This window comes from Camelus dromedarius, chromosome 30, assembly GCF_036321535.1.
Source record: "Camelus dromedarius isolate mCamDro1 chromosome 30, mCamDro1.pat, whole genome shotgun sequence".
Classification (NCBI taxonomy): Eukaryota; Metazoa; Chordata; class Mammalia; order Artiodactyla; family Camelidae; genus Camelus; species Camelus dromedarius.
This window is the reverse complement of record NC_087465.1, coordinates 9,518,304-9,529,704: the sequence shown is the minus strand read 5'-3', so window position 1 is coordinate 9,529,704 and position 11,401 is coordinate 9,518,304. Positions and strand designations below refer to the sequence as shown.

The window sequence follows — 11,401 nt, the reverse complement described above, 5'->3', positions numbered from 1 at the left end:
ATGGCTACAATAAAAAATAATGGTAACCCCAAATGATGATGAGAATGTGGAGAAACTCCACATTTCTGATGGGAATGTAAAATGGTGCAGTGCCGCGCCCCCCCTCCTCCCTTCACCGGTGAAACAGTTTGTCAGTTTTTAACATAACTGAACAAGTCAAATCACATGGCACTCCTGGACACTTATTCCAGAAAAATGAAAACTTGTGTTTACACAGAAACCTGTACACAATCATTCGTAGCAGCTTGCTTCCTAATAGCCCAAGACTGGAATCAACCAAAAACTGGAATCAACTCAGCCCTTCCATGAGTGGTTAAACAAACTATGGCCCATCCACACTGGGGAATCCTGCTTAGTCATAAAAAGGAACTACTGGTACACGCAACAACCTGGATGAACCTCCAGAGAATTTTGTGGAGTGGGAAAAAAGCCCACCTCAAAGTTTCCTAGCTTAAATTGTACACAATTATAGATATGGGGGGATAGATCAGTCCTCGGGGACTGGGGAGGGAAGGAAGTGGCTATGGCTCAAAAAAGGTAGCTCAGGGCATCCTCGTGTTGGAAATGCTTGTATCTGGACTATGATGGTGGTCACATAATCTGCACGTGTGGTAACATTCCGTGGAACCAAGCACCCACCCACACACACATAAGTGCATGTAAAAATGGTGAAATCTGAGTAAGGTGAATGGATTGTATCCTCATCAGTTTCCTGGTTGTGCTATTACACTGTAGTTGTTCAAGACATTACTACGAGAGGTAACTGGGTGAAGGGTATACAGGATCTCTGTGTCATTTCTTTCAACTGCATGTGAATCTATAAAGATGGCAAAATAAAAATTTAAAAGATTCAGAGAAAGAAAGAAATATTAGCTTCTGTATAAATATCTTTTTCATTATTCTGTAATTGTTATCAGTCACTACTTAATCTAACTTCTTATCTGAGTGACTGATCTCCAACACAGATCTGTCTCTGGCACCCCAGCCCGTCCCTCATGGGTTTTCTTTTTAGCACCTTACTGGCTATATTCCAAATTCCACCTGACACCTGGCTCACCCCGTGTTGGTTTCTCCAGTCTCAACTTACCACCTCTTGACTTGCTTGTGATGCTCCAGCAATACCAAACTATTGAAAACTCTTTGCACACACCAGGTTTTTACTCTGTGTGTTTATGCTGTTCATTCCTCCTGGGATATCTTCCCAGCTTCCTGCCTCCCATCTAACTCTGCTTTCCTTCAGAGTTCAGCACAGGAGTCGTCTCCTTCATGAACCTTCCCTGACTTGGTTTTTATCACTATGCTTACTACATTGTTTTAAAATGATAACTTAACACCCTTTAACTTGGACCTGGTCTTGGTTTGGTGTTGCAACATAGCAACACCATCACAGGAGAAGTCTGACATGCAGAAATAATTTTAAAACAATTTGTGTCCTTATCACCATCTCCTAAGAAGCTCCGAAGGGAGTTCTGTTCATAACACAGAGCCAAGCTTGAAAAACCAAACCAAATTCTCTTCCCCGTTTATCTTCCAATGCCCTGAGTGTCAGCCGCCCTTAGTCTCTCTCTCTCCTAACCTCCCCCAAGACTCTCTATGGCTTGGGGCTTTGCTAGCAAATCCTTGTTGTTAGGGTTACCGTAACAAAACACCACAGACTGGGGGGGCTTAAACAACAGGAAGTTTTTTCCTCATAGCTTTGGAGGCTGGAAGTCCAAGATCAAGGCATTGGCAGATTTGGTTTCTGCTGAGGCCGCTCTCCTTGGCCTGCAGATGGTACCTTCTCGCCGTGTCCTCACGTGGCCTTTCCTCTGTGTTGCCTGCATCTCTGGTGTTTCTTTTGTGTCCAACTTTCCTCCTCTTATAAGGACACCGGTCAGATTGGTAGCCGTGTACCTCTTTACAGGCCCTATCTCCAAATACAGTCACACGTGAGGTACTGGGGGCTGGGGCTTCAGCACATGATTTTGGGGAAACACATTTCTGTCCATCATGCTGGGTATCTAGTTTCCACCGACTAAACTAGGGGTCCAAGTTAGCAAAGACAAAATTCCTTGTATGGCCAGGATCGGGGAGAGGCTGCGAGTGCTCACCCACTCACGGCATTTCTGCTCTCGTGTAGCGTTCTGTGTCTGAGCCCGCTGAGTGGGGAGGCTGGGTCTCATTTATGCAGTGGCTCCCATCTCAGTGCATGGGCCAAGCAGGCATTCAGGGAGCATCTGAGCACTGCTCCATTTCCCTCCCTCCACAAACTTAAGGGATATCCTTTTTTTTCTGTCTGTGAGTCTGTCTTTATTTTATAAATAGGTTCATTTGTGTCCTTTTTTTTTTAGATTCCTCATAAAAGTGATATGATATTTGTCTTTCTCTGTCTGGCTTACTTCACTTAGTGTGATAATCTCTAGGTCCATCTATATTGCTGCAAATGGCAATATTTCATTCTTTTTATGGCTGAGTAGTATTCCATTGTGTATACATACCACAACTTCTTTATCCAGTCATCTATTCATGGACATTTAAGTTGCTTCCCAGTCTTGGCTCTTGTAAATAGTGCTGCTGTGAGTACTGGGGTGCATGTATCTTTTTGAACTGGAGTTTTCTCCAGATACATGCCCAGGAGTGGGATTGCTGGATCACATAGTAAGTCTATTTTTATTTTTTTGAGGACTCTCCATACTGTTTCCCATAGTGGCTGCACCAAACTACATTCCCACTGACAGTGTAGGAGGGTGCCCTTTTCTCCACACCCTCTCCAGCATTTATCACTTGTGGACTTTTGAATGATGGCCATTCTGACTGGTGTGAAGTGATACCTCACTGCAGTTCTGATTTGCATTTCTCTGGTAATCAGCGATATTGAGCTCTGTTACTTCTTAACACCCATCTGTGTGGCCACCAGTACAGCCAGCTTGACCTCCCTCTGATGTGTCAAAGGCTTACAGTAGCTTCTTTGTCTCTTCCCTTTTTTCCCTTTTTAATGAAATACAGTCCTCTGTTCCACAAATACTTATGGCATCCCTACTGTGTTCAAGGTGCTGTGTTGTACACAAGTGTATGTAGTATTTAAATGTGACTCAGGGAAGTCTCTGACAACAGAAGGCATTTGACAGGCAGTAAACTCGGTGGCTGGGAATGCAGGGTCAGCAGAACCTTCGGATTGAGAGCTGGCCCTGCCACTTATCAAGCTATGTGAAGTTGGGCTTTTTCTTTTTTTTTTTTCCAACCTGAGTCTTAATTTCCTCATTTGTGCAAAAATGATCATAGCAGTGCCTCTCTTAGTAGGTAGTTCCTTGATAAAGAGCCTGGCACAGGCTAAGGGCTCAATAAATTACTCAATAAATAAACTATTATTATTATCTTTAGTTTATTATTGTTGCCAGCTGTGGAAGATGCCTGAGCAAATAGGCCACTATTTCATAAGTGTTGATATTTTTGTTTATAAAGTGTTAATAGTTTGGTTAAAAAAATACAGTTCAATCATCACATTTTTGTAATCAGCCCCCCCCCCCAAACCAAAAAAACCCATCTCTGCCTGCAAAACCCAGTTCTTCTCCTCCCAAATCCATGTTCCCCTTCCTCCTCCTTTGGGAACCTACTTCGTCAAGGTACTGAGCTATGTGCTGAGTATACAGCAGTTAAATGAGACGTGAAAAACGAAAGGAAAGTAGCCTGTCCTTACTCAGGTGTTCACTCAGCCTGCTGGTACTATTTTGACATCTCCTCGTTTATGTGCAGGTTGCTTTACACACAATCTTTCCTCTCACGCCGTGTTTGGTACAAAGCTCACACTGGTCCCCAGTAATGTTGCCAAAGACATCATGGGACCAATGCGCACACCTGCAAAGCAGAGGAGGAGCACCGTAGACCCTTGGAAGGAGTGCTGGTAGGTGGTTCCTTGCTGTCGCTTACCTCCCTCCCTGTGCCGCAGTCTTTTCACTCCTAGGCCCAGATGACTCTAGAACAGCATTATAGAAAAGGACATTTATATGTTGGTCTCTTGGTTTTTTGTCTTGGCCCGCAAAACTGAGGCCCATGAATGTAAAAACACAGGCCCATAGGCTTAGAAGGGGAAAAAAAAATGTAAGTGACCAAAAAGTAGCCTTGGTGATTTACAGCTTCACTTAAGGGGTTATAATACAACACTAAAGTAAGTTTCATAATTTTGAGAACTTTAATCTGTCCATGTGAACTGTTAAGATATACTGACATAAAAGAAAAACCGCAGTTGATTTTTGCAAGTCTATACAAATAGTCTAGTGTGATCCAACCATGTGAAGTTTGTTTCATTTCTTGTTCTGTACTAGTATTTATTTTGAAGAGAACTAAGATTGAAGGAAAGTGGAATCAATATTGAAAACAATAGTGAGGTATATATAATCTGACAGTAAGAGCCAGGAGCCAAGAAAAGGTCCATACGTTAATGTAAAAATTCCATTTGGGGATTAATTAACCTCAGAGGTTAATTTAGAATATGAGAAAGGACAGACGCATTATTCATTTCTTCATTGCTATGGTGTTGGCAGGAGTAAAAATTTGAAAGCAGTTTTGATGCCCTATAATAAGTTATTAAATTTCTATTTAATAAACTATTGTGTAACCTTTTAAAATAATGGTTATGAAGATTATGTGGCAACATAGAAAATACTTAAAATGTCATGCCTCAAGGGAAAAGAGCTGAAGATTTCACCACCCAAAGGAAAAAGATGAAAAGGAAATACAGCAAATGATAACAGCTGTGTTTGGGTAATGGCATGATGATAATTTTTTTCCCTTTTCTCTCATGATTATTTTAATCAGTTTCCAATTTTATAAGTTAGAAAACCAATTAAAAGCTCTCAAATAAAAAAGCCAGTATTTAAAGCCGGAAAGAATGAAATGGAGTTACTTTAAAGTTAGCTGTCCTGCACACAGTTTCATTGAGGGATTTCAGAAGGAACAACATTACAAACAGTTATTGCAGTTTGTGGGGTGGGATGGGGTGGGGTACCCATTTATTCTGAGAGTTGTTGGGTGACTGGGAAGACAGTGGAATAATAGCGTGAGAAACTAGACCCTCCCACCCCCAGCTGTCAGTAATTCCACCTAGGACTTCAGGAACCAATTGCTGCCCGTTCAAAGCGTGGCTTGCCCCTGGAGACTGCCTTCCACGGGCCATTGTGACGGTGATGGTGGCGTGTGGCCTGGCCTCCTCACTAGCTCCCGGAGGACCAGGCATTGAACGAAGGAGCCCGGGCAGCTGTCTCGACTTGGGGTTGCTGGTCATCAGAGACACAGCCGCTTGTGTTGTGTTGACCTGGAGGTGAACAGTCCCCTTTCTCGTTCCCACTCCCCGGAGGCAACAGTCCCTCATTAGGGTACAGTTTCTAATCCAAACAACCATTAATCTTTCTCAGGGTTAAAAGGCCAGGAAAGCAATTTTTTGCACTCCCTATTTGGATACTGTACTTGTCTCTATTTTATAAGAGCAGACTTGCCTCACTGACCACTAGAAAACACCCCACGGCTGTGTCCACAGCTATGCAAACAATGCCAAGCCCAGTACAGTGCTCCCTGTGCACCGGGGACACAGGAGTGCAGCTACTCATTGTGGCAACTGACAAAAACCTGAGAAATGTGGCCGGCTTGAAACCAATTTTGTATCAAGAAATAAAGTAGGGATGATGTATATGAAGTGAAAATGTCACCACATATGATCATTTTATGAGAGTGATATTATACAAACTTTTGAATACTATTCTTCTAATTTTTGTTTCCTTAGCAAGTAAATTAATCCATATAAATGCAGCTATGACCCCCCTAAGAACTTTTTGATCTTTTAAGGAAATGAATAGATAAATAGAATTTGACTTAGGAAAAATGCACTCAGTGAATCATGAGTGTTTGGTTTACAGAAATGGGCATAATCTCCTATGTCACACTCTTTTAATAGCTGGTAAATCAAGGAATACATCTTTTCCATATTCTTAAATTGTAGGGACCAAAATGAAGAATATTAGGATAAGGAACACGGAGACTTCCTAAATCTGTTTCTTCATGCCTGACCTTTAAATCCTTCCTCTACAGAGTCATCATCAGTATGAATACCAAACACTCCTGGTGAGTCACACTGAGACAGCTGGTTACTGGTAGAAATGGCATCGAACATTTAAGAGAGACAGAGAATGCATTTTCGTATCTCAAATTATTTTACATTGAATTTCCTAAACTCAAAACCTCCCACTAAGGACAAGGTAGCACATAAAATCTAGTCGTAGTATTTTCAAGCTAGAAGAGGCCTTGACTGAATAAAATAAGACTTAGTCAGACCAAGGGACTGGAGTGGAGCCCAGGGCCCTGGACTTCTAGTCTTTTTTTTTTTTTTTTTTTTTTGTCAGAGAAGGTAATTAGGTTTACTTCTTTCTCTATTTTTAGAGGAGTACTGGGGACAGGACAACATACATGCTAAGCATGCACTCTACACTTGAGCTGTACCCTCCCCACCTCCTGGACGTCTGCTCTTCTGTTGTCCTAAGGGTGCCACGTCATCGTGCAGAACATATTATAAGATGTCTAGAATTTACCTGAACTTTCTTTGGGGAGGGGGTGGGGGACATATGTTTTTGCTGTGCCAAATGTATTTTTGAAACCTTCACTAACAACTTTTACTTAAGTTTCCCGAAGGATCTCAGTTGGGCAGAGGGTTTAGCTGTTCTCTGCCTTTTTCACAAAGCTTCTTTCTCAGATTCTCCTAAAAAGCTGGAGGGAATTTTAGCTAGATATAGCCTGCGAGGTATGGCTGAAATTCTTTTGGAACTGTCTCGTGCTTGCCTTTTTGGGCACTTGGCATAAAAAATTTGAACGTTCTGTAGGAACTAAAACTATACCTTCATGATACCGTTTCTAAGTAAAAAAAAAAAAAGTACATATATAATTATCTATATATGCATACAAAGTTACTGGGAGAACATATATTTTAAAATTTGGTTATTTTTTTAACAGTGGCTATCTTTGGATGGTATAATATGAACAAATATTTTCTTGTGTTTCTCTTTGTATTATAGTTTTTGGTACTGAACATATTTTATGTTTGTAATAGGAAACTCCAAATAAACAATATTTAAATGTTATTTTTTAAATCCCAAGGGAATGAAGATGTTTCTAGAGATAAAGTGGGCCTGGGAGGGCTGAATGGCATGGTAATGCCCTACTCATCTATTAAAAAAAAAAAACAACCACCCTGTTGTAATTACATACTTATTTGATTGACACTTTAATCCAATTTAAAATACGAATAAATATGCAAGTACACTGAGATCCAGACTGCCAAAGCTCGAGCAGGCAAACCCCAGTGTGGTCACCATTGTGAGGAAAACTCAGCCGTGGACAGTTTCTGTAGACGGGACATGACTGGAGGCAGACGATCAGGCTACTCAGGCTTGACTTGCGTCCTGATGTCTGTAAACCACAACGTGGCCTGGTTTTGAATTCATTTATTCTGAGCACCAGAACCATTTTCCAAAGAGGGAATTACCATGTAGGATATTTGTGTTTTTCTCAGAAGAACAGTTTATTCACCAGAGGGTCCACCTGTAATATTCCAGCCCTTCGGATTTGTTTTTGCCTTTTTAATATTAGTTACTAGTATTTTTATAAAATAATATGAATCTGCCCTAAAACAGCAAAGTGATACCTTTCTTTTCTCTTCCCCTTTTAAAAATTAGAAAATATGTGCTTATTGTAACAAATCTAAACAATGCAGATGTTTGTAAAATAAAAAGTGAAAGTATATAATATAAAGTGAACATTTTCTTTTAATTATCTAGCCTCCAAATTCCATTTCTTCAGTGATAACTTTTAATATTTTGATGTGTAACCTTTCTATGTAGATATTGACATATCTTTATATATAATTTGAAAAGTAAAAATGAGACTACTAATATATAACTGTCCTACAACTTACTTTTTCCCTACTTAGCAGTTTATCATGGACGTATTTCTAGTAGGTTTACTTCATTCTTATTAGTAGCTCAATAGAACTCCATTATTTAATACACCATGATTTACTTATCTATATACTATTAATGAATACTTAAATTCTTTCAAATTTTACATTTTTAGAAAATGTGCTGCCAGAAATGTCCTTGCCATATTTCTTTACACACTTGTGCCAGTATTCATGTAGGATAAATTTCTAGACAAAGGATTGATTATTGGACATAGGATAGATGCATTAACATTTTTGATGGATACTGAGTTTTTGCTCTTTTGATACATGGACCAGGGGCAGTCCGCAGGTTTGGGGCAGGTTCTGTGAAGTTGAGCTGGGGGTCCCACATACTGGACATTTGTCCAGCCCATTTTATGGAAGTAGCTGGACTTGGAGCATCAAGGAATCTTCTGCAGGATAAATTTACATCTCATTCAAATTAGTAACAGGTTAAGTTATATGTGGACATGAAAAGACACAGTTCTTGCCAGATCAGCTTCTGTTTTCAGAACTACGATGGCCAATGGTAATTCTTTCCATGAAAATGAAAATTAGTACAGTTTCATTGACGCTTCAAACAGAACAGACAGATCTTCTTCTGACTGAGGGCGTGGTGCAAGCTTGGTGACCCTTTCCTGAAACAGTAAACAAAGAGAGTTACCCAGGGCTATCAAGAGACAGTTCGTAAAAGCAACTAGGTGTGTAAATGAACTTGGTCATTAGAAACAGTGACTAGATAATAGTCATATTTTCAAAAATCCTGTTTCTTGTTTGCTTCGTACCAAGCTGATCCTCAGCTCAGAAGTTTATCAAGTGATGCCTCTTTCCCGCAAAGTTTTCAAAAGGCATTACTCTTGCCTTAGGTCCTGAGAACAGCCTTCTGCTCAAATGTACAGAACCCAGCCAAGCTCGGGAAAGACACCTCCAGCAGTGACCAGCCCGTGTCGGTCAGCCACCTCTGCCAGATTCTCCGTGCGCGGAGAGCAGCGTGTGCTGCCAAGGAAAACATCTGGTCACCCTTGACTTCAAAGACTGTGTTTTGTAACTTGGATTTGAGGTATATTCAAAAAGACTTTCACTAGGACATTAGCTTTCAGGCTATGGGCCACAAGTGACTCTTTTTTTTTTTTTTTTTTTTTTTTTTTACTACCTAAGGTTTTATCTCTACCTTCCCAAAAGAATTCAGCGATTCCCTGAATTTCTCTGATGATTATTGAGTGGAGTCGGCAAAGACACCAGCACATCCTACTGCTGTCTACACTCCCGTCAGTGGCTCCTTAATCCCTCTGGGACAGGGGATTAAAAGATACGAAAATGTAGGCCCAAATTTCTAGGCCTAAATGAAATTAAAAAATGTGCCAGTGTTTTGGTCCCATTTTTGTAGGTTTCTTTGTTCTTTTTTTTTTTATGACAAGCCCCTGTGTGCAAGCATTGTGGTAGAAGAGGGAAGCTCGGGGCAGAGCCGTGCTCAGCGCCCAAGAGTGCTTGACACGCAAGATGCAGGTGCTCACCAGTTATTGGCTGGATTAATAAAAATGATGGGAGGGAGATGCTGGCATCTCAAAATTCACACGTACAAGGTAGGACTCGGACTCCCGTTTTTCCTTCTCTCAGAAATGACACCCAGTCACTCAGGCAAAAACCTAGGAGTCATCCTTGGTTCCTCCTTCCCTTTCCTACAAGTTCAATCCACCTGCAAAATAAATCCCAAATCTGACCACTTCTCACCTCCCGTTCCTCCACCACCCGTCTTCGTCACTGTCCACCCCTGCCCTACTTGAAAGGCCTCTTGGAGTTTTGTTTCCACTTTTGCTGCTCTATCGCCCCCTAGAGGTCATTCTCCCCACGGCCGCCAGAGCGAGTCTTCCCCTTTACAAATGTGGTCCTCGGCTTAACACTCTCTGAAACCTGCCCACTGCAGTTAGAACAAAACCATGTCCTCTCGCCCCAGCTGGACCTGGCCCTGCTTCTCACCCAGCGCTGACTCTTCTCCCTCCGTTCATGTCAGTTACACCCACCGTCCCCAGTCCCAAGAAGATGCTCATCTTCACCCGGGCCTTCCCCCAAGCCTACAGTGCTGCTCCCAGCTCTTCCCGTGGTTGCTCCACCACCGATCAGAGGCCGCCTGTGACCACCCTCACTGGAGTGCCCGCCACACTGTCCCACGTGGAATCACTGTCTCATCACCCAGGTTTCCTCCATACCACTAATCACTGTCTGAAATAATTTCATTTGTACTGATTTATACATTGGATTAGCTGTCCATTGCCTATCTTCCTCAGCAGAATGTAAACTCCACAAGGGTGGGGAGGGACTTTATCTTCTTCACTGTATCCCAGACAATTCATGGTATAGTGTAAGACTTCAATAAGTATTTGTGGGGTAAAAGGAAGAATAAAAAGAAGGAAGGATGTATACAAAAATTAACTTTAAATGCACCTAAATGTAAAGAACTACATGTAAGAGCTAAAGCCTGAAAACTCTTAGAAGAAAATGGGAAAATATTCATGACTGCGGATTTGGCAATGATTTCTTGGATATGACACTAAAACACAGGCAACAAAAGAAAAAAAACCAGATAAATTGGACATCATCACAAGTAAAAACTTTTATGCATCAAAGGACACTATCAAGAATCTATAAATAATTGCTACAACTAAATAACAAACAACCCAACCAATTCAACTCAAAAGTAGGTAAAGGACTTGAACAGATATTTCTTCAAAGAAGATATGTAAATAGCCAATAAGCACATGAAAAGATGCTCAATATCCTCAGTCATTAGGAAAATGCAAGTTAAAACCACGAGTTACCACTTCACACCTATTACATCGGCTGCCAAAAAAAAATGGAAAATAACAAATGTTGGTGAAGATGTGGAGAAACTGGGAGCCTTGTGCATCATTGATGGGAATGTATAAAACGGTGCAGCTACTGTGGAAAATAGTTTCACACTTCGTGAAAAAGTTAAACATAGACTTATCCTGTGATCCAGCAATTCTGTTCCCAGGAATATACCCAAATGAATTGAAAGCAGGGGCCAAAAAGAGATACTTGGACACCAGTGTTCATAACAGCACTATTCACAATAGCCAAAGGGTGGAAACAGCCCAGTGTCCATCTGCAGATGAATGGATAAACAAAACGCAGCATACCCGCACGATGAAATGTTACTCAGCCATATTAAGAAATGAAATTCTGACACACTGAAGACACTGTGCTAAGTGAAGACATGATGGAGACACGAAGGGACAAACATTGCATGATTCCACTTATGTGAAGTACCTAGAATAGGCAAATTCATAGAGACAGAAAGTAGAATAGTGGTTACCAGAGGCTGGGAGAGGGGAGAAGAGGGACTTAATGTTTTCCATTTAGCAGCAGAGCAGAGCGTCCGTTTGGGATGATTAAAAAGTTCTGAGAAGGGATAAATTAGGA

The 11,401-nt window shown here is 41.2% G+C and overlaps 1 protein-coding gene across 3 annotated transcripts in view; it reads right to left on the bottom strand.

The window, feature by feature from the left end:
- Positions 1-7,216: 7,216 nt before the first annotated feature.
- ADHFE1 (alcohol dehydrogenase iron containing 1) overlaps positions 7,217-11,401 on the bottom strand; it is a 30,432-nt gene continuing 26,247 nt past the window's right edge. For all 3 annotated transcript variants that reach the window (XM_031441542.2, XM_064480847.1, XM_031441545.2), the window contains one exon: positions 7,217-8,598. In XM_031441542.2, the coding sequence (XP_031297402.1) occupies positions 8,515-8,598 (84 nt within the window). In that variant the 3' untranslated portion in view covers positions 7,217-8,514. The remainder of the gene's footprint in view (positions 8,599-11,401) is intronic.